The 20096-nt window shown below is 41.5% G+C and overlaps 1 protein-coding gene across 6 annotated transcripts in view; it reads left to right on the top strand.

Moving 5' to 3' along the window:
* DCAF11 (DDB1 and CUL4 associated factor 11) overlaps positions 1–20096 on the top strand; it is a 46177-nt gene that overhangs the window by 3881 nt on the left and 22200 nt on the right. For 5 of the 6 annotated variants that reach the window (XM_056525926.1, XM_056525915.1, XM_056525935.1 and 2 more), the window contains exons 3-4: positions 9937–10064; positions 16017–16135. In XM_056525926.1, the coding sequence (XP_056381901.1) occupies positions 9937–10064; positions 16017–16135 (247 nt within the window). The remainder of the gene's footprint in view (positions 1–9936; positions 10065–16016; positions 16136–20096) is intronic. The other variant, XM_056525960.1, reaches the window with a different exon arrangement.

The following is a 20096-nucleotide window of genomic DNA, read 5'->3' as shown; positions in this document are numbered from 1 at the left end:
AAAGACTCTACAGTGCGTTGAGATGCTGCAACAGGTGACTAAGTGGATCATGGATTTTGGCCCAGATTTATCAAACTGTGTGAGGGAAAAAGTGGAGTGACTTTCCCACAGTAACCAATCACAGCTCAGCTAAGGAGCTGAGGTAAAGTGAAAGCTGAGCTGTGATTGGTTGCTGTGGGAAAATCTCTCCACTTTCTCCCTCACACAGTTTGATAAATCTGGGCCTTTGAGTACAACTTCCATGTCTTAATTTTAGTTTAGTTTGGTGAGACCTTGGTGTCCAGTGCTGCTCCTGTATTTTTTTATTGCTTGATGGTCATACTAAAAAGATAACCAAAAGGAGTAACAAACCTACAGAATATGATGAAAACTTAAAGATTAAAGGGGTATTCCAGTAAAAAAACTTTTTTTTTAATATCAACTGGCTTCAGAAAGTTTAACAGATTTGTAAATGACTTCTATTTAAACAATCTTAATCCTTCTAGTACTTATCAGCTGCTGAAGTTGAGTTGTTCTTTTCCGTCTGACAACAGTGCTCTCTGCTGACACCTCTGTCTGTCTCAGGAACAGTTCAGAGCTGGAGAGGTTTGCTGTGGGGATTTGCTCCTACTCTGGACAGTTCCTGAGACAGACAGAGGTGTCAGCAGAGAGCACTGTTGTCAGACAGAAAAGAATAACTCAACTTCAGCAGCTGATAAGTACTGGAAGGATTAAGATTTTCTAATAGAATTCATTTACAAATCTGTTTAACTTTCTGGAGCCAGTTGATATAAAAAATAGTTTTTTACTGGATAACCCCTTTAACATTCTATATATTGTGCACTATAGTAATTCTGCAAATGATATATCCTTCTTCATAAATATGATTTCCAGTTTCCCCCCACTTTGTTTAGTGTATATGAGTGGCAGGTACAGTGAAGGAGAAAAGTATTTGATCTGATTTTGTATGTTTGCCCACTGAAAAATAAATCATCAGTCCATAAATTTAATGGTAGATTAGTTTGAAAAGTAAGAGACTGAATAACATATAAAAATAATAGAAAAACACATTTCAAATAAATTATCAATTAATTTGCATTTACTTGGTGAAATAAGTATTTGATCAATTAGCAAGATCTCTGTCTCCAAGGTGACTTTTAAACAGGTAACAAGCTAAGATAAGAAGCGCTCTCTTAAAGGAGTACTATCCAAAGGATAGGGGATAAGTTATAGATCGCGGGGGGGCCGAGCACTGGGGCCATCCGGGAAGTGAAGTTTCGTCCCCAGCAGAAAGCTGCGGCAGACACTCCCCCTCCATGTATCTCTATGGGATTCATGGAGGGGGCGTGTCGGCTGCCGCGTCATGCGGGGACGGAACGCCCCCTTTCCTGTATATTGCAGAGGCCCCGTACCGAAGATCGCGGGGGGGCCCCAGCACTCAGACCCCCCGCGATCTATAACTTATCCCCCATCCTTCGGATAGGGGATAAGTTATTTTGCACTATAGATGTCCTTTAAAGGGAGTGCTCCTAATCTCAGCTTCTTGCCTGTATAAAAAACACCTGTCCACAGAGGCAATCAAACAATCAGATTACAAACTATCCACTGTGTCCAAGGCTAAAGAGCAATCCAAGGATGTCAGGGACAAAATTTGTAGACCTACACAAGGCTAGAAGTGGCTACAAGACCATGGCCAAGCAGCTTGGTGAGAAGTTTACAACAGTTGGTGTGATTTAGGCCTCTGCTCCTTTAGGGCACATTTGAGATAAGAGACTGCAGTTTAGCTTTGTTGACTAGGGAAAAAGGGGGACATTTTTCAAAACCTGTGCGGAGGAAAAGTTGACCAGTTGTCCATTGCAACTAGAGATGAGCGAACTTACAGTAAATTCGATTAGTCACGAACTTCTCAGCTCGGCGGTTTCTGACTTTTCCTGCATAAATTAGTTCAGCTTTCCGGTGCTCCAGTGGACTGGAAAAGGTGGATACAGTCCTAAGAAAGAGTCTCCTAGGACTGTATCCACCTTTTCCAGCCCACGGGAGCATCTGAAAGCTTTACTAATTTATGCAGGAAAAGTCAGCAACCGCCGAGCCGAGAAGTTCGTGACGAATCGAATTTACTGTAAGTTCGCTCATCTCTAATTGCAACCAATCAGATTGCTTCTTTCATTTTTCAGAGGCCTTTTCAGGAATTAAAGAAGCAATCTGGTTGCTATGGGCAACTGTTCAACTTTTCCTCTGCACAGTTTTTCATATAGTTCCCCCTTTTTCCCTAGTTAATGATGCTGAGCTGCAATTACTTATCCTAGATGTGGCCTAAAGAGCAGAGCTAAAAAACAAACAACCAACCTACGCTGAACAACTAAATATCAGGTATTGTTCCTCATTTGTAAGCTCCTCACCAGATACCTACATTAAAGGAGTATTCCAGCGCAAAATAACTTATCCCCTATCCAAAGGATAGGGGAAAAGTTATAGATCGCGGGGGGTCCGAGCGCTGGAGCCCCCCGGGATCTCCTGGACGGGGCCGCGGCAGTCTGCAGGAAGTTCCCAGCAGAAAGCCGCAACAGACACGCCCCCTCCATGTATCTCTATGGGGTCATGTGGGGATGGAACACCCCCTTTCCAGTATACTGCTGCGGCCCTATCCGGGAGATCCCGGGGGCCCCCATCGCTTGGACCCCCCGCGATCTATAACTTATCCTCTATCCTTCGGATAGGGGATAAGTTATATTGCACTACAGATGTCCTTTAAGATAATGTTAGAAATCCTGAACGGGTGTACCATAGGATATTATCAAGTGCCATCTAACCACAAAAATATTTTTCTCCTCTGCTATTCTGTTTACTTTCCAATAATCTCCAAACTTCCATCTTTTTACACAGACACATAAAACATGTAGGCTAATCTTAAGATCATGCTAAATAATAGCAGTCAATCATTTATTTCTGTTTTTTGAAAATACATCTGCCCCAGGTTATCTTCATACCAGCACCCCCATGACACAGTTGAATTTTTAAAATCCATTGTCCGTGGCGACATCTGCCAGCGCCACTACCCTTGGGTTGTTATGTATGCACAGTTCACAGTGACACTTTCTGAGTGGAGCTTGCATAGCTCTATAGTATCTGTGCTGTGTATGTGCACTTTGACACTTAGATTCAGACAAGATGGTCACATGAGTGCACAGAGGTTGAACATGCACACTCAGCCCACATACACAGTGCTCAAATAGCAGTGGTAAAATAGTCCAAGAAATAGCTTAAGAAATGATCAAATCTCAGCCCAGTAATGCTGTCAAACAGTACCTCCACATGCAGCACAAATAGTAATGTCATAGAGGTTCTAATAATACTGCCTAACTTTACCCAAAAAGTGCAGTACTAAGTTTCTACACTATATAACATGCAACCCCATATACACATGTGGTTACACGGGGAGTGCAAGGGATTCCTAATCACTTCATGATGCCAGGGCACAGTTAGCCTATACACGGTCCGAGGTGGAGACAGCTTCTCCTGGGCCTTACATGGGGGAAAAGAAACACACCGACGTCGAGTTACGGATAACTGTATTTTACTGAGCAGGGTGCAGATGTTATTACACACAGTCTGGAGCCGAGGGGAAGGGATGCAGTGTAACCTTTGGGAGCCCTGTTGCCTTGCTGGGACCTATGGTGCTTTTCACCCACTTAATTAATAGTGACTTGAGATTAGAGACTGAAGATTCTCCATGCCTGCTAGTGTTCTGACAAGGTCCAATTGCTTTCTGTGCCAGGGCTTGACTTTGGGATCACTTGCAGAATGGTAGGTTAGAATTGAGAAGAGATTTGTTCTTAGGCTTCCCTCAGGACTTCTCCACACACGACTTCACCTCTTTTCCACACATGGGCTCAGCTCACACTAAACAAGAACTGGGGCATCTCCGCCCCCATTACACTATATACCTAACAATTTAGGGGTTCCCATTGGGAAGGAAGGTACAACACACAAGTAACATACTATACAGTAGATATGAGAAACATAAATGAGAATGTAATAAAGTGCTTGAACATTTCAAATACAGCAGACAGTCTCTTAGTGGGCCCAACACACGTGCTGCAGGCATGCCCGAGGAGATCTGCAGCCCACAGGACAGCCTTTGGTGCTGGGACACCACACACATGCTTGCTACATACATGCATACTCAGATACATACATTACACCCACTAAATAAATGTGTGCTCACTAGATAGTATACCATAGCACTGTTTCACAGAGAAAATCCTAGATGCATAGATGATTACTAGCTGAAAGAGATCAACTGGTCCATCTAGTCTGCCCCTATTTCCCTTTTAATATATCTTAAGATATACATACAGTCAGGTTCACAATTCTAACATTTTTGGCTCTATACACCACCACAATGGATTTGAAATGAAACTAACGAGATGTGATTTAACTGCAGATTGTCAGCTTTAATATAAGGGGTTTTACATCCAAATCAGGTAAACGGTGTAGGAATTTAAACAGTTTGCATATGTGCCTCCCACTTGTTAAAGGAGCACTATGGCATTTTTTTTTATTAACCCTCCGTGCCCGGGCTGCAAAATGAAACATAACAAACTGTAACTCACCTGCCTACATTCCCCCGTTGCTCCGATGTCGGTGTCCCGTTCTCCGGTCCCTGTCTTCTTCCGCTTCCTGCGGGTCTGTAAGTCATGCTGCTCTCAGCCTATCACCAGCCGCAGCGGGACATTGCTGCGGCCGGTGATATGCTGAAAGCAGCGTGACTCACCGGAAGAAGAAGCAGAAGAAGACAGGGACCGGAGAACAGGACACCGACATTAGAGCAACGGGGGAACGTAGGCCGGTGAGTTAAAGTTTGTTTTGTTTCATTTTGCAGCCCAGTTACGGAGGGTTAATAATAAAAAAGCGCCATAGTACTCCTTTAAGGGACCAAAGATAATGGGACAATTGACTTCTCAGCTGTTCCATGACCAGGTGTGTGTTATTCCCTCATTTTCCCAATTACAATGAGCAGATAAAAGGTCCAGAGTTCATTTCAAGTGTGCTATTTGCATTTGGAATCTGTTGCTGTCAACTCTCAAGATGAGATCCAAAGAGCTGTCACTATCAGTGAAGCAAGCCATCATTAGTCTGAAAAAAACAAAACAAACCCATCAGAGACAGTCAAAACATTAGGCATGGCCAAAACAACTGTTTGGAACATTCTAAAAAGAAGGAACGCACCGGTGAGCTCAACAACACCAAAAGTCCCGGAAGACCAAGGAAAACAACTGTGGAGGATGACCGAAGAATTCTTTCCCTGGTGAAGAAAACCCCCTTCACAGCAGTTGTCCAGATGAAGAACACTCTCGCTCCAGGAGGCAGGTGTATGTGTGTCAAAGTCAACAAGCAAGAGAAGACTTCACCAGAGTGAATACAGAGGATTCACCACAAGATGGAAACCATTAGCGAGCCTCAAAAACAGGAAGACCAGATTAGAGTTTGCCAAACATCTAAAAAAGCCTTCACAGTTCTGGAACAACATCCTATGGACAGATGAGACCAAGATCAACTTATACCAGAGTGATGGGAAGAGAAGAGTATGGAGAAGGAACTGCTCATGATCCTGAGCATACCACCTCATCAGTGAACATGGTGGTGGTAGTGTCAGGGCATAGTGGGCATGTTTGGCTGCCAATGGGGCTGCGTCTCTTGTATTTATTGATGATGTGACTGCTGACAAAAGCAGCAGGATGAATTCTGAAGTGTTTCGGGCAATATTATTTGCTCATATTCAGCAAAATTCTTCAGAACTCATTGGACGGCGCTTCACAGTGCAGATGGACAATTACCCAAAGCAAACTGCAAGAGCAACCAAAGTGTTTTTTAAGGGAAAGAAGTGGAATGTTATGCAATGGCCAAGTCAATCACCTGCCCTGAATCCGATTGAGCATGCATTTCACTTGCTGAAGATAAAACTGAAGGGAAAATGCCCCAAGAACAAGCAGGAACTGAAGACACTTGCAGTAGAGGCCTGGCAGAGCATCACCAGGGATTAAACCCAGCAATGTCTGGTGATGCTATGCGTTCCAGACTTCAGGCTGTAATTGACTGCAAAGGATTTGCAACCAAGTATTAATAAGTGGAATTTTGATTTATAATTATTATTCTGTCCAAATACTTTTGGTCCCTTAACAAGTGGGAGGTACAAATGCAAACTGTTGTAATTCGTACACCGTTCACCTGATTTGGATGTAAATACCCTCAAATTAAAGCTGACAATCTGCAGTTAAAGCACATCTTGTTCGTTTCATTTCAAATCCATTGTGGTGGTGTATAGAGCCAAAAATGTTAGAATTGTGTTGATGTCCCAATATTTATGGACCTGACTGTATATATTAGACAAGTGTACATTCACTTACTGTGGATTTACCCACTACATCTCCTGGAAGTTTGTTCCAGGCATCTACTCCTCTTTTAGTAATATATTTTCTGAAATTGCTCCTGATCTTCCCCCAATTGTTTGTGTGTCCTTCCTGAACCTTATCTAACCCTTTAATGTATAAAAAGGTTTCGATCATGTTCTCATTTTCCTCTAGATTTAGCTCTTTAAATCTTTCCTGATATGTTTTTGTCTAGGACCATTCACCATTATGTTAGCCTATTTTTCTACCAATTCTATTCTAACAATATATTTTTGTAGCTCTCCAGAACTGAACACCATATTCTAGATATGGTCTCACTAGAGCTCTGTACAGCAGGATCACAATCACCTTGTACAGACCTCTTACTCCTTTGGAGGAGTTGCAGGTACCAGTATAATCCAAAGCATATGGGCTAAGTAAAGAAAAATCACCAACGGGCGTGTCACTAAAATACAAAAATACCCATCCAACACACTAGGACACTGAACATATTGAAAAATACTAAATCTTTATTGAAAATACATAAATAAAGACATTTAAAAAGACAACAATCAGAAAAATTCTGGCTGCCACATATGCATGGTATGTACACAAGAGAGTGTAAATGTATTAAAGTGTCATGTGCAATTTATAATCGCTAGCAAAAAAGCAGCATACCATAGATATGAGCAATATATACACTTCAATAAGGCAATATTTTACCAAATAAGCACAAGATGAATAACAGAGTGGGACAGGATTAGAAATATACTATAGGTACTTGGTCCGCTGATAAGCTGGGCAACAATGGATCAGTGAGCGTGTGATGCAAAAAGCTATCAACACCCTAACACAGATCCGCCAAGAAGCAAAAAAAAAATACGTGTTTTACCTCAGCATTTCAGAGGAACAATACCCCGGTCACAGATACATACCAATGCAGCACATCAGACCCCAACGCCATTTCGCTGTGAAGGCATCCTCAGGGAGTGTTCTAATGAGTGGTCAGTTGGTCATTATATACTGCCAATTGACAATCAAAAATGAGAAAATACAAAGCTACAGGTGCAGGAAAGATTTACCTTAAGATGAGAACATAATGCGATGACGGCCGCCATCTTGGTGCGGACTGTGCACGCGCAATGACGTGACACGTCTGCCAACGTCATCCCGTAATGACGGGAAATTGCGCCAGTATATAATGACCAACTGACCACTCATTTGACCACTCCCTGAGGAAGCCTTCACGGCGAAATGGCGTTGGGGTCTGATGTGCTGCATTGGTATGTGTCTGTGCCCAGGGTATTGTTCCGCTGAAATGCTGTGGGTGTTTATGACTTTTTGCATCACACGCTCACTGATCCATTGTTGCCCAGCTTATCAGCGGACCAAGTACCTATAGTATATTTCTAATCCTGTCCAACTCAGTTATTCATCTTGTGCTTATTTGGTAAAATATTGCCTTATGGAAGTGTATATATTGCTCATATCTATGTTATGCTGCTTTTTTGCTAGCATTTATAGATTGCACATGACACTGTAATACGTTTACATAGCATGCCCATGTGGCAGTCAGAATTTTTCTGATTGTTGTTGTCTTATTAAATGTTTTTATTCATGTATTTTCAATAAAGTGCAAGTTGAAGAGTAGGTAGGTCGAGGGATGCCTGGGTGATTGCTTGCAATATCCTGACACCAAACATTTAATGAAATGTCTGTCAGTGTCTGTTTTGTAGTAAAATAAAATAAAAATATATATACAATCGTACAGTCTTTTAAATGATGTCATCCTAAACATCATCCATGAGTTCTTTGTATCAGATATGGCCTTGTCCTTATGTTGGAAAGATCTAGTGCCAGCTACCGAAAAGGTATGATTGTCTGCAAGATGCATTAAAGTAGGAGAGGGTGGAGGGCTGCACATACAGCAATAGATTATACAATGCTAGCCTGTCTTTGCTCTTCCGTGAACTTCCTCTTTAACTTGTGAATAAGAAGAATAAAATAGTCACAGGCAGTTTAAGCTGAAAACACAGGCCCACATTCATTGGTGAATTCATGCCTATTGGGTTTGTTTAAAAAAAAAAATTGTCTAATCTGCTTTGTGGCATATTTAAAGGGGTACTCCGGTGAAAAACTTTTTTTTTTTTTTTTAAATCAACTGGCACCAGAAAGTTACAGATTTGTAAATTACTTCTATTAAAAAATCTTAACCCTTCCTGTACTTATTAGCTGCTGAATACTAAAGTGGAAATTATTTTCCGTTTGAAACACAGAGCTGTCTGCTGACATCACGAGCACAGTGCTCTCTGCTGACATCTCGGTCCATTTTAGGAACTGTCCAGAGTAAAAGGAAATCCCCATAGCAAACATATGCTATTCTGGACAGTTCCTAAAATGGACAGAGATGTCAGCAGAGAGCACTGTGCTCATGATGTCAGCAGAGAGCTCTGTGTTTCAAAAAGAAAATAATTTCCGCTGTAGTATTCAGTAGCTAATAAGTACAGGAAGGATTAAGATTTTTTAATAGAAGTAATTTACAAATCTATTTAACTTTCTGGCACCAGTTGATTTAAAAAAAAAAAAAAAAAAAAGGTTTTTCACTGGAGTACCCCTTTAATACCACAGTTTTGGCTGGGTTAACCATTAACTATACTTCAGCATATATAAAATAAATAGTAGGATTCCACTTATACCCAAGGTTCATTAACACATTGTACATAGTCAGGATAGGTGCACAGCCATGTGTAGTTGATGGCTTTATCACAGCTATTAATATTCACTGACAAGTATAAAATCTGAATAAACCTAGTGTTATTAGTGATCCATGGTCTAGGGCCCCTTGCACCTTTAGTATGTTCACCTTAATGTGCGCTATTCAGCCCCCAGAGATCTCTATATACCTATTTACAGTATTTAGTTCCATAGTCGGCCATGGTCGGTCCAGTAATTACTACCTATGGGGGGCAATTTATCAAAACCTGTCCAGAGGGAAAGTTGCTGAGTTGCAACCAATCAGATCGCTTTTTACATTTTTGAAAAGGCTGCTGAAAAACTAAAGAAGTGATCTGATATAGACTACCAATATAGATAGTTATTAGTATACACAGTCCTTTTGGCAATATAATATTTTTAACAATAAAGGGGGTTCATCATTTGAAAACTTTTTACATCTGAAAAAAGGAATGGGGTGCAAAATAAAAAAAAAATGTACGGTATTTGCTGCTCAGCGCTACCCTCAACTCTGCATTCCTACACCAGAAGTGTGAAGATGACATTCTCAATTCTCATACACTGTACATGTAATGTTGAAGCCAATCACAGACCATATTGGTCACTCATACCCCATTCCTTGTCCATACTTAATTTTTAAAGAAAGGCCAGAAAACCCCTTTAATCCCCTGCCCTGGTATATTTAGACTCCTGTCCTGGTATATTCTTTTCAGAATCATTCACTTATACTATTACAAAAATAAAAACACATCCCACACTCCCATACTTTAAGATAACCAAAGTAAGTGTGTCTGTTGTTGTCACTGATACATTATATCTCCTCTCTATGCTACAGGGGGCAGGTTCGGCTAGTGCAGGGAGGGGGACCCGCAAGCTTGCACCTGGTGCAGTCGCTGTCTGATTCTGATGATGACAATGACATTGCTTGGGAGGGCTGCTTGGGAGACCGCTACAATCCTCCTGGTGAGTGTTTTAATAGCATCAACTATGTGCTCCGTGCATCATTGTTCTTGAAAACCACATGTTCATAAGCCTGGAGGTAAAGTAGAAACAATATTGATGCAATAGCAGTCCGTGGCTTTTTTTTATTGTATTTATTTAGGTGAGACATTATCTGTACTATTAAAGGGGTTTTCTGGCCTTGTGACAAAATTACTACAAGACAGGCAGTAAGGAGCCAAAAAAAATAAATAAATACTCGCCCCTCCATCTGCATCCCAATGAGCTGGAGCTTCCCAATCACAGTGTACGCTGATGTCACAGGGAAACTTTTTTTTGGGAGTGGCTTTGGTGGTGCTGAATGGGAGGTGAGCTGGGTTTGTATGTGTGTGTTTTTTGTTTTCTTTTTGCCATCCCCTGCTGCCTCACTCCTTTTTGGCACAAGGTCAGAAAACACCTCTAGCAAAAAAAGAACAAGTTTTTTCACACACGTCATTGCCCGGTCTTCCTACATAAGCCTTGTGGGAGAGGAGAAGCAACAATGATTCTCCCGTCCTCATATCCTGTCCTCTACGCTAACCATTCTCTGTACCTGCCTGCCGCACAGTTAGCAGTATGTTTAAAGGTCCCGAGACTTCAGACAAAGCACCCCTCCCTTGCATAAGGGGGTGGTTTAGGGATAATTTAAAGCATACCTGTCATTTGCAAAAACTTTTTACAAAATGTAGATAACATATATATATATATATATATATATATATATATATATATATATATATATATAATATATATACGGTATATAATTATTATAATTTTTTTTAATAATATACTTTAGTTATAAAATGTCTATATTTTTCGGTGAACAAATGTTATCTTGTCCCTGCAGCTGTTGCCTGTGTGCCTATGCAAAGACAAAATTCTGTAAGTATGGATGGGACAAGCAGGGCTCTGTGCAGGCTCCTGGGTTGTCAATCATCCTGCTGTGTGAGCCGTGGGTGTCACAGAGCCTCAGTGCACAGAACCCTGCTTGTTCTGCAATAAGCACATTTTTTACTCATTTATAATTATAAATATACATTTGATGTTATTATCTACATTTTGTAAAAAGTTTTTGTAAATAACAGTTGCCAATTAACTCTATTATATTTTTAGTTGATGTATAAGTAGCATGTGTACCAAGCTTCATCAGAATATCTTCAGGCATTTAGAAGTGATGCTGGAACATACATACACAAAGAGACGAACGCAATCAGGCATTGCTGAACTCCACACGCCACCTCAGATAACACCACTGCAGTCACTGACTATTGCTGAATCAAAACGAGGGTGCCGACCAAGCACCGATACACACACATATGCATACATAGATTTTTATATAATAAAAAATGATTATATATATATATATATTTTTTTTTTTATCTAACAAAGTCCACTGCAGCACTCCAGTTCAAAGTGAAAAAATCTTAAGGTATATATTCTTAAAGTGTAGCAAGAAGCGACATTTCATTCCACTCCTGAGCTTTCACATGGAGAGGGCTGAAAAATCGTTGCTTACTACACATTAGGATGGAATAAATACCTTAATATTTTTACCTTGAACTGGAGTACTGAGGTGAACTTTGTTTTTGCTTCCACCAAGGGCTTTTGGGGACAAAACTCATAACTTCTTCCTAACGCCAGTTGCTACTTTTCTTTTCTGAATATGCTGCTGGCTCCTTTTGAGGTGTGTGTATGTGGAGATTATATATATATATATATATATATATATATATATATATATATATATATATATATATACTGCACTTTTATCTAAATTATCTTGTGGGCGTGTGTGAACTTCTCTTTTAAGGGTTACTCCAAAAAATCCATTGGATAGGTGGCTTCTGTTTACCTATCCAGTCTTCAAATGTTTTTTCTAGAAATACCCCTTTTAATATGTGAGCAGAAGATGAAAGCTCAGTAATATATAGTTTTTGGTATAACCTATTATGTCTTGTACCTAGATATCATTAGGGTACAGGATGGTAATAGTGTAGCAGAATAAAACACTGGCGAAACTAGGACTATGGGGGAGATTCATCAAAACGTGTGCAGAGGAAAGTCAACCAGTTGCCCATAGCAACCAATCAGATTGCATCTTTCATTTTTGAAAAGGCCTCTGGAAAATAAAAGCAATCTGGTTGCTATGGGCAACTGGTCAACTTTTACTCAGCACAAGTCTTAATGAATCTCCCCTATAACCTCATATATTTTCATTTGAAAACCGTAATAGCTAAGCAGGGATCTTACTCCCAACACCCACTCTGATTTGCTATTTAACCCCTCAAGTACAAAGGATGTAAATGTACGTCCGATTCCGCTGGTACTTAGCACACCAGGATGTACATTTACGTCCTATACAGTAATGGCTGTAAATGTTGGCACCCCTGAAATTTTTCTGGAAAGTGAAGTATTTCGCACAAAAAAGGATTGCAGTAACACATGTTTTGCTATACACATGTTTATTCCCTTTATGTGTATTAGAACTAAACCAAAAAAGGAGAAAAAAAGAAAATTGGATGTAATGTCACACCAAACTCCAAGAATGGGCTGGGCAAAATTATTGGCTCCCTTTCAAAATTGTGGAAAAATAAGATTGTTTCAAGCATATGATGCTCCTTAAACCCCTTAAGGACCCATGACGTACCGATACGTCATGAGTCTGCTCCCGTTACGGCGTGTCAGACCCGGCCTCTAAAATGGCCGGGACCCATGGCTAATAGCGCGTGGGGGCTGTTCCTGATGTCCGCGGCGAAATCGCGGCGTCCCGAACAGCTGTGACACAGCAGGAGGATCCCTTACCTTGCCTCCTGGTGTCCGATCACCGAATGACTGCTCATTGCCTGAGATCCAGGCATGAGCAGTCAAGCGGCAGAATCATCGATCAATGGTTTCCTATGAGAAACCATTGAACAATGTAAAAGATCAGTGTGTGCAGTGTTATAGCCCCCTATGGGAGCTATAACACTGCAAAAAAAAGTTAATAAAGATCATTTAACCTCTTCCATAATAAATGTTTGAATCACCCCCCTTTTCCCATAAAAAAAAAGTGTAAATAAAAATAAACATGTGGTATCGCAGCGTGCGGAAATGTCCGAATTATAAAAATATATTGTTAATTAAACTGCACGGTCAATGACGTACGCGCAAAACAATTCCAAAGTCCAAAATAATGTATTTTTGGTCACTTTGTATTTCATGAAAAAATGAATAAAAAGCGATCAATAAGTCCGATCAATGCAAAAATGGTACCGCTAAAAACTTCAGATCACGGCACAAAAAATTAGCCCTCATACCGGCCCATATGTGGAAAAATAAAAAAGTTATAGGGGTCAGAAGATGACAATTTTAAACGTATAAATTTTCCTGCATGTAGTTATGATTTTTTCCAGAAGTACAATAAAATCAAACCTACATAAGTAGGGTATCCTTTTAATCGTATGGACCTACAGAATAAAGATAAGGTGTCATTTTTACTGAGAAATGTACTGTGTAGAAACGGAAAACCCCTGGGTCCTTAACCCCTTAAGGACCGGGCGTTTTTCCATTTTTGCTCTTTCGTTTTTTCCACCTTACCTTTAAAAAAATCATAACTCTTTAAATTTTGCACCTAAAAATCTGTATTATGGCTTATTTTTTGCACCACCAGTTCTACTTTGTAATGATATCAGTCATTTTACCCAAAAATATACGGCGAAACGGGAAAAAAAATCATTGTGCGCCAAAATTGAAGAAAAACCGCCATTTTGTAAATTTTGGGGGCTTCCGTTTCTACGTAATACATTTTTCGGTAAAAATGATACCTTATCTTTATTCTCTAGGTCCATACGGTCAAAATTATACCCTTCTTGTATAGGTTTGATTTTGTATTACTTCAGAAAAAAATGATAACTACATGCAGGAAAATTTATACGTTTAAAATTGTCATCTTCTGACCCCTATAACTTTTTAATTTTTCCGTGTTCAGGGCGCTATAAGGGTTAATTTTTTTGTCCCATGATCTGATATAAAAAGTGACCAAAAAACACTATTTTGGACTTTGGAATTTTTTTGCGCGTACGCCATTGACCGTGCGGTTTAATTAGTGGTATTTTTTTTCATTCGGACATTTCCGCACGCGGCGATACCACATATGTTTACTTTAGTTTTTATTTACACTGTTTTTTTTTATTATTGGAAATGCCGGGTGATTCAAACTTTTATTAGGGGAAGGGATAATTCAAAGGGTTAATGATTTTTTTTACACTTTTTTTTTGCAATATTATAGCCCCCATAGGGGGCTATAACATTGCACTAACTGATCTTTAACACTGTTCAGTGCATCTCCATAGAGATGCAATGATCAGTGTTTTCGGCGATTTGATTGCTCAAGCCTGGATCTCAGGCTTGAAGCATTCAATCGGCGATCGGACTGCAGGAAGGAAGGTAAGAGACCTTCCTCCTGTAGTACAGCTGTTCGAGATGCCGCGATTATACCGCGGCGAACCCGAACAGCTCCCTGAGCTAGCCGGGCACTTTTACTTTCACTTTTAGCCGCGTGGCTCAGCTTTGAGCTCGCGGCTAAAGGGTTCATAGCGCGCGGTACCCCGATCAGTGCCGCACGCTATTAGAGGCAGGTTGCGGCATCACTATGACGCCGGGCCCGCCGTGATACGATGCGGGGTCACCGTGGGACCCCGCGTTATATCACGGGACCAAGGACGTACTCATACATCCTTGGTCCTTAAGGGGTTAAACTCACCAGGGGCAAGTAACAGGTATGGGCATTATAAAAATCACACATTAAAGCAGATAAAAAGGAGAGAAGTTCACTTAGTCTTTGCATTGTGTGTCTGTGTGTGCCACACTACGCATGGACAACAGAAAGAGGAGGAGAGAACTGTCTGAGGACTTGAGAACCAACATTGTGGAAAAATATCATCAATCTCAAGGTTACAAGTCCATTATGTCCAATTAGCTTTTTTTCCTCCCTTTTTTGGTTTAGTTTCAATACACACAAAGGGAATAAACATGTGTTACTGCAATCTTTTTCTGTGAGAAATTCTTCATTTTCTAGAAAATGTTCAGGGGTGCCAACATTTACGGCTATGACTGTACATGGGACATCAAATTCCCCCAAAAAATTTAATAAAATGCGATCAATTTGTCACATATAGCCAAAAGTGGTTATAAAAAAAACTACAGATCACGGAAGCCCTCATACAGCCGTGTATACTGAAAAATGAGAAAGTTATAGGTGATCAAAATAGGGCAATTTTAAATATACTTATTTTGTGAAAAAAGATAATTTTTTTTTTTTAAGTGTTCCAATAATAGAAAAGTATGTAATCATGGGAATCATTTTAATTGTATTGACCCACAGAATAAATAAAACTTATCGTTTTACCGTAACGTGTGCAGCGTGAAAACGAAACCTTCCAAAATTAGCAAAATTTCAGTTTTCTTTTCCATTTCCTCACACACATAATAAATATTTGTGTTTGCTGTACATTTTATGGTAAAATGAGTGATTTCATTACAAAGTAAAATTGGTCACCCAAAAAACTATTTTTTGCCTATTTTTTCTTTTAAGGGGTTAAAGGAGTTGCACTAAAATACAGCAGCTATTTCATTGCTTACTGCTGCTAATTTATACAGTTGCTGTATTATTAGTCGTGGCAGTGCAAGGTACTTCAGTATTGTCCTGTTTACTAGATTTTCTTTCTTGTTTAGGACAACAGGTTATCTACCTGCTTGTATCTGTTGTTCACAGTATGGGTACAGGCAAGCCTTTTTTGTAAGGTCCTCAAACAACAAGATCATCATGGGAGTCCTCCTGTTAGCACCTACTCATTTGTCATTGGCAGGGAAACATGGCACTTTATTCCTTTTATGTCAGCCTTTATCTTGTATGAAGGTTTTTTTTTCCAAGTTTACATTTCTTTTATGTTCTTGCAGTTGACCAAACACCAGATACTGCAGTACTGGATCAGAGCCAAATAAGAACACAGGTCTTGCTAGCTACGGGAAGGCTCGGAGCACGCAGAGAACAGAATATCACTCGGCAGCTTCTAGAGGTAAAACAGTCATTATTATAGGATTTCTTGTGTTTCCAGGATCAGCCAGTTGCTTTAGCTCCTTGGGGACGGAGGACGTATGCATACGCCCTCGCGTCCCGTCACTTAAGGACGGAGGGCGTATCCATACACCCTCGGCATTTCCGATCACTTCCGCTCCCCGAGCGGTGATCGGACCGGGATGACTGCTGATATCTATCAACAGACATCCCGTGGCAATGCCCCCCCCCCATGTCGGCAATCGCGGCAAATGGCTGGTCAATTCCGATCGCCCGGAAAATAAGAATAATCAGAGCCACCCCCTCCTATCCCCTGCCATTGGTCGGTCCAATGGCAGGAGGGGGGTGGGGGGGGGGGGGTTAGAGTTCTTTTCCCCCGCTCTGGCCACCGATCGGAAGTCGGTACAGAGCGGGGGAACACGGGCGGCGAGGGGGGGAACGTGGCCCGACTTACACGGACCGGTAGAGGCGCGGAGGCGGCACCACGGAGCAGCGGCAGCAGCAGGAGGAGCAGCGGCCGGAAAGTGCGGCGGAGAAGGCTGCAGTGAAGATCGCGTTAAGTGATCTTCACTGTGGCCTTCTAAAAGCTGCAAAACTAGAACTCCCAGCATGCCCAGACAGCCAAAGGCTGTCTGGGCATGCTGGGAGTTGTAGTTTTGCAACTTCTAGAGGGTCATAGTTTGGAGACCACTGTGTAGTGGTCTCTAAACTGTGGTCCTCCAGATGTTGCAAAACTACAACTTTCAGCATGCACAGACTGTGTGGGCATGCTGGGAGTTGTAGTTTTGAAACATCTGAAGAGGCACAGTTTGGAGACCACTATAAGGTGGTCTCTAAACTGTAGCCCTCCAGATGTTGCAAAACTACAATTCCCAGCATGGCCAGAAAGTCAGGGATGCTGGGCGTGTAGTTCTGCAATATCTGGCCCTTCATATGTTGCAGAACTAAAACTCCCAGCATGCCTGGACAGTCTGGGCATGCTTGGAGTTGTAGTTTTGCAACATCTGGAGGGGTACAGTTTGGAGACCACTACTTAGCGGTCTCCAAACTGTTCTTCCCCAGTTGTTGCATAACTACAACTCCTAGCATGCCCAGACTGTCCAGGCATGCTGGGAGTTGTACTTCTGCAACATCTGAAGGGCCAGATATTGCAGAACTACACGCCCAGCATCCCTGACTGTCTGGCCATGCTGGGAATTGTAGTTTTGCAACAGCTGTAGGCACACTGGTTGGGAAACACTATGCTAGAGTCTGTTTCTTAACTCAGTGATTCCAACCCGTGTGCCTCCAGCTGTTACAAAACTACAACTCTCAGAATGCACTGACAGGCCATACATGCTGGGAGTTGTAATTTTGCAACAGCTGGAGGCACATTGGTTGGAATCACTGAGCTAGAGTCTGTTTTCTAACTCAGTGGTTTCCCACCAGTGTGCCTCCAGCTGTTGTAAAACTACAACTCCCAGCATGTATGGCCTGTCAGTGCATTCTGAGAGTTGTAGTTTTGCAACAGCTGGAGGCACACGGGTTGGAATCACTGAGTTAAATAACTTTTCAGTAGCATGTTAATGAAAATATATGCTTCTTTCTATTGTATTTCTCCCGATCAGTCCTGTCAGCAAGCATTTCTGACTCATGCTGGAGTCCTAAACACTCAGAGCTGCCAGCCTGCTTTGTTCACAGCCAAACAGGCTGTGAACAAAGCAGACTGGCAGCTCTGAGTGTTCTCCTTTGTGAACAAAGCAGACTGGCAGCTCGTAGTGTTTAGGACTCCAGCATGAGTCTGAAATGCTTGCTGCCAGGACTGGTAGGGAGACCCCTAGTGGTCATTTCTTCAAAGGGGAAAATTAAATAGAAAGAAGCATTTTTTTTTATAACATGCAATTGTAAAGTTATTCTGCATACATTAATCTATAATATATCAAAAGTTTTTTGGATGAGAGGTACCCTTTAAGAAACAGACTCTAGCACAGTGTTTCCCAACCAGTGTGCCTACAGCTGTTGCAAAACTACAATTCCCAGCATGGCCAGACAGTCAGGAATGCTGAGCATGTAGTTCTGCAATATCTGGTCCTTCATATGTTGCAGAACTAAAACTCCCAGCATGCCTGGACAGTCTGGGCATGCTTGGAGTTTTGAAGTTAGAAAACAGACTCTAGCTCAGTGATTCCAACCAATGTGCCTCCAGCTGTTGCAAAACTACAACTCCCAGCATGTACGGTCTATCAGTGCATTCTGGGAGTCGTAGTTTTGTAACAGCTGAAGGTTTGGGGTGCCCCCACCATGTGAATGTACAGGATACATTCACACGGACGGGTTTACAGTGGGTTTCCCTCTACAAGTTTGAGCTGCGGCAAATTTTTCGACGCAGCTCAAACTCCAAGCGGAAAACTTACTGTGAATCCCCGACCGTGTGAATGTACCCTAAAAACACTACACTACACTACCAAATAATAAAAAGTAAAACACTACCTTACATGTGTCCCCCCCCCAAATAAAAATGAAAAAAGTCACATACGGCAGTGTTTCCTAAAGGGAGCCTCCAGCTGTTGCAAAACCACAACTCCCAGTATTGCCGGACAGCCATAGACTGTCCTTGCAGGCTGGGAGTCTTGCAACAGCTGGAGGCACCCGGTTTGGGAAACACTGCTGTAGGGATTTACTGTAGGTAACCGGGTCCGCCCCTATTGCAAATTCCTTATTTAGGCCTCAAATGTGCATGGTGCTCTCTCTCTTCAGAGCCCTGTCGTATTTCATGGCAACCATTTAAGGCCACATATGGGGTATTTCCGTGAAATTGCACTACAAATTTTGGGGCGATTTTTCTCCTTTTACCCCTTATGAAAAGGTAAAGTTGGGGGCAACACCAGCATGTTAGTGTAAAAAAAATAAAAAAAATTTACACTAACATGCTGGTGTTGCCCCATACTTTTCATTTTCACAAGGGGTAAAAGGAGAAAATGACCCCCAAAATTTGTAACACAATTTCTTCTGAGTACGGAAATACCCCATATGTGTATGTAAAATGCTCTGCGGACGAACTACATGGCTCAGAAGTGAGAGAGCGCCATGTACATTTGAGGCCTAAATTGGTGATTTGCACAGGGGTGGCTGATCGTTACAGCGGTTCTGACATGAACGGAAAAAAAAAACACCCACATGTGACCCCATTTTGGAAACTACACCCCTCACGGAACGTAACAAGGGGTATAGTGAGCCTTAACACCCTTCAGGTCTTTGACAAATTTTCGTTAAAGTTGGACATGAAAATTTGAAAAAATTTCCCCTGAAATGCTGATGTTACCCCACATTTTTCATTTTTGCAAGGGGTAATAGGAAAAAAGCCCCCCAAAATTTGTAACCCCATTTCTTCTGAGTATATAAATACCCCATATGTGGAAGTAAAGTGCTCTGCAGGCGAACTACAATGCTCAGAAGATAAGGAGCGCCATTGGGCTTTTTGAGAGAGAATATGGCTGGAATTGAAGGCTATGTGTGTTTACAAAGCCCCCATGGTGCCAGAACAGTGGACCCCCTCCACATGTGACCCCATTTTGGAAACTACACCCCTCACGGAATGTAACAAGGGGTACAGTGAGCATTTACGCCCCACAGGTGTCTGACAGATTTTTTTGAACAGTCGTCCGTAAAAATGATACATGTAATTTTTCATTTGCACAGCCCACTGTTCCAAAGATCTGTCAAATTCCAGTGGGGTATAAATGATCACTGCACCCATTATTAAGTTCTGTGAGGGGTGTAGTTTCCAAAATAGAGTGCCATGTGTCTTTTTTTTTTACTGTTCTGGCATCATGGGGGCTTCCTAAATGCGACATGCCCCCAAAAACCATTTCAGCAAAATTTGCTCTCCAAAAGCCCAATGTTGCTCCTTCCCTTCTGAGCCCTCTAGTGCACCCGCAGATCACTTTACATACACATATGAGGCATTTCCTTACTCGAGAGAA

Source organism: Hyla sarda, chromosome 1 (assembly GCF_029499605.1).
Source record: "Hyla sarda isolate aHylSar1 chromosome 1, aHylSar1.hap1, whole genome shotgun sequence".
NCBI lineage: Eukaryota > Metazoa > Chordata > Amphibia > Anura > Hylidae > Hyla > Hyla sarda.
The sequence above is the reverse complement of the archived record's forward strand: the minus strand, read 5'-3'. Positions and strand labels throughout refer to the sequence as shown.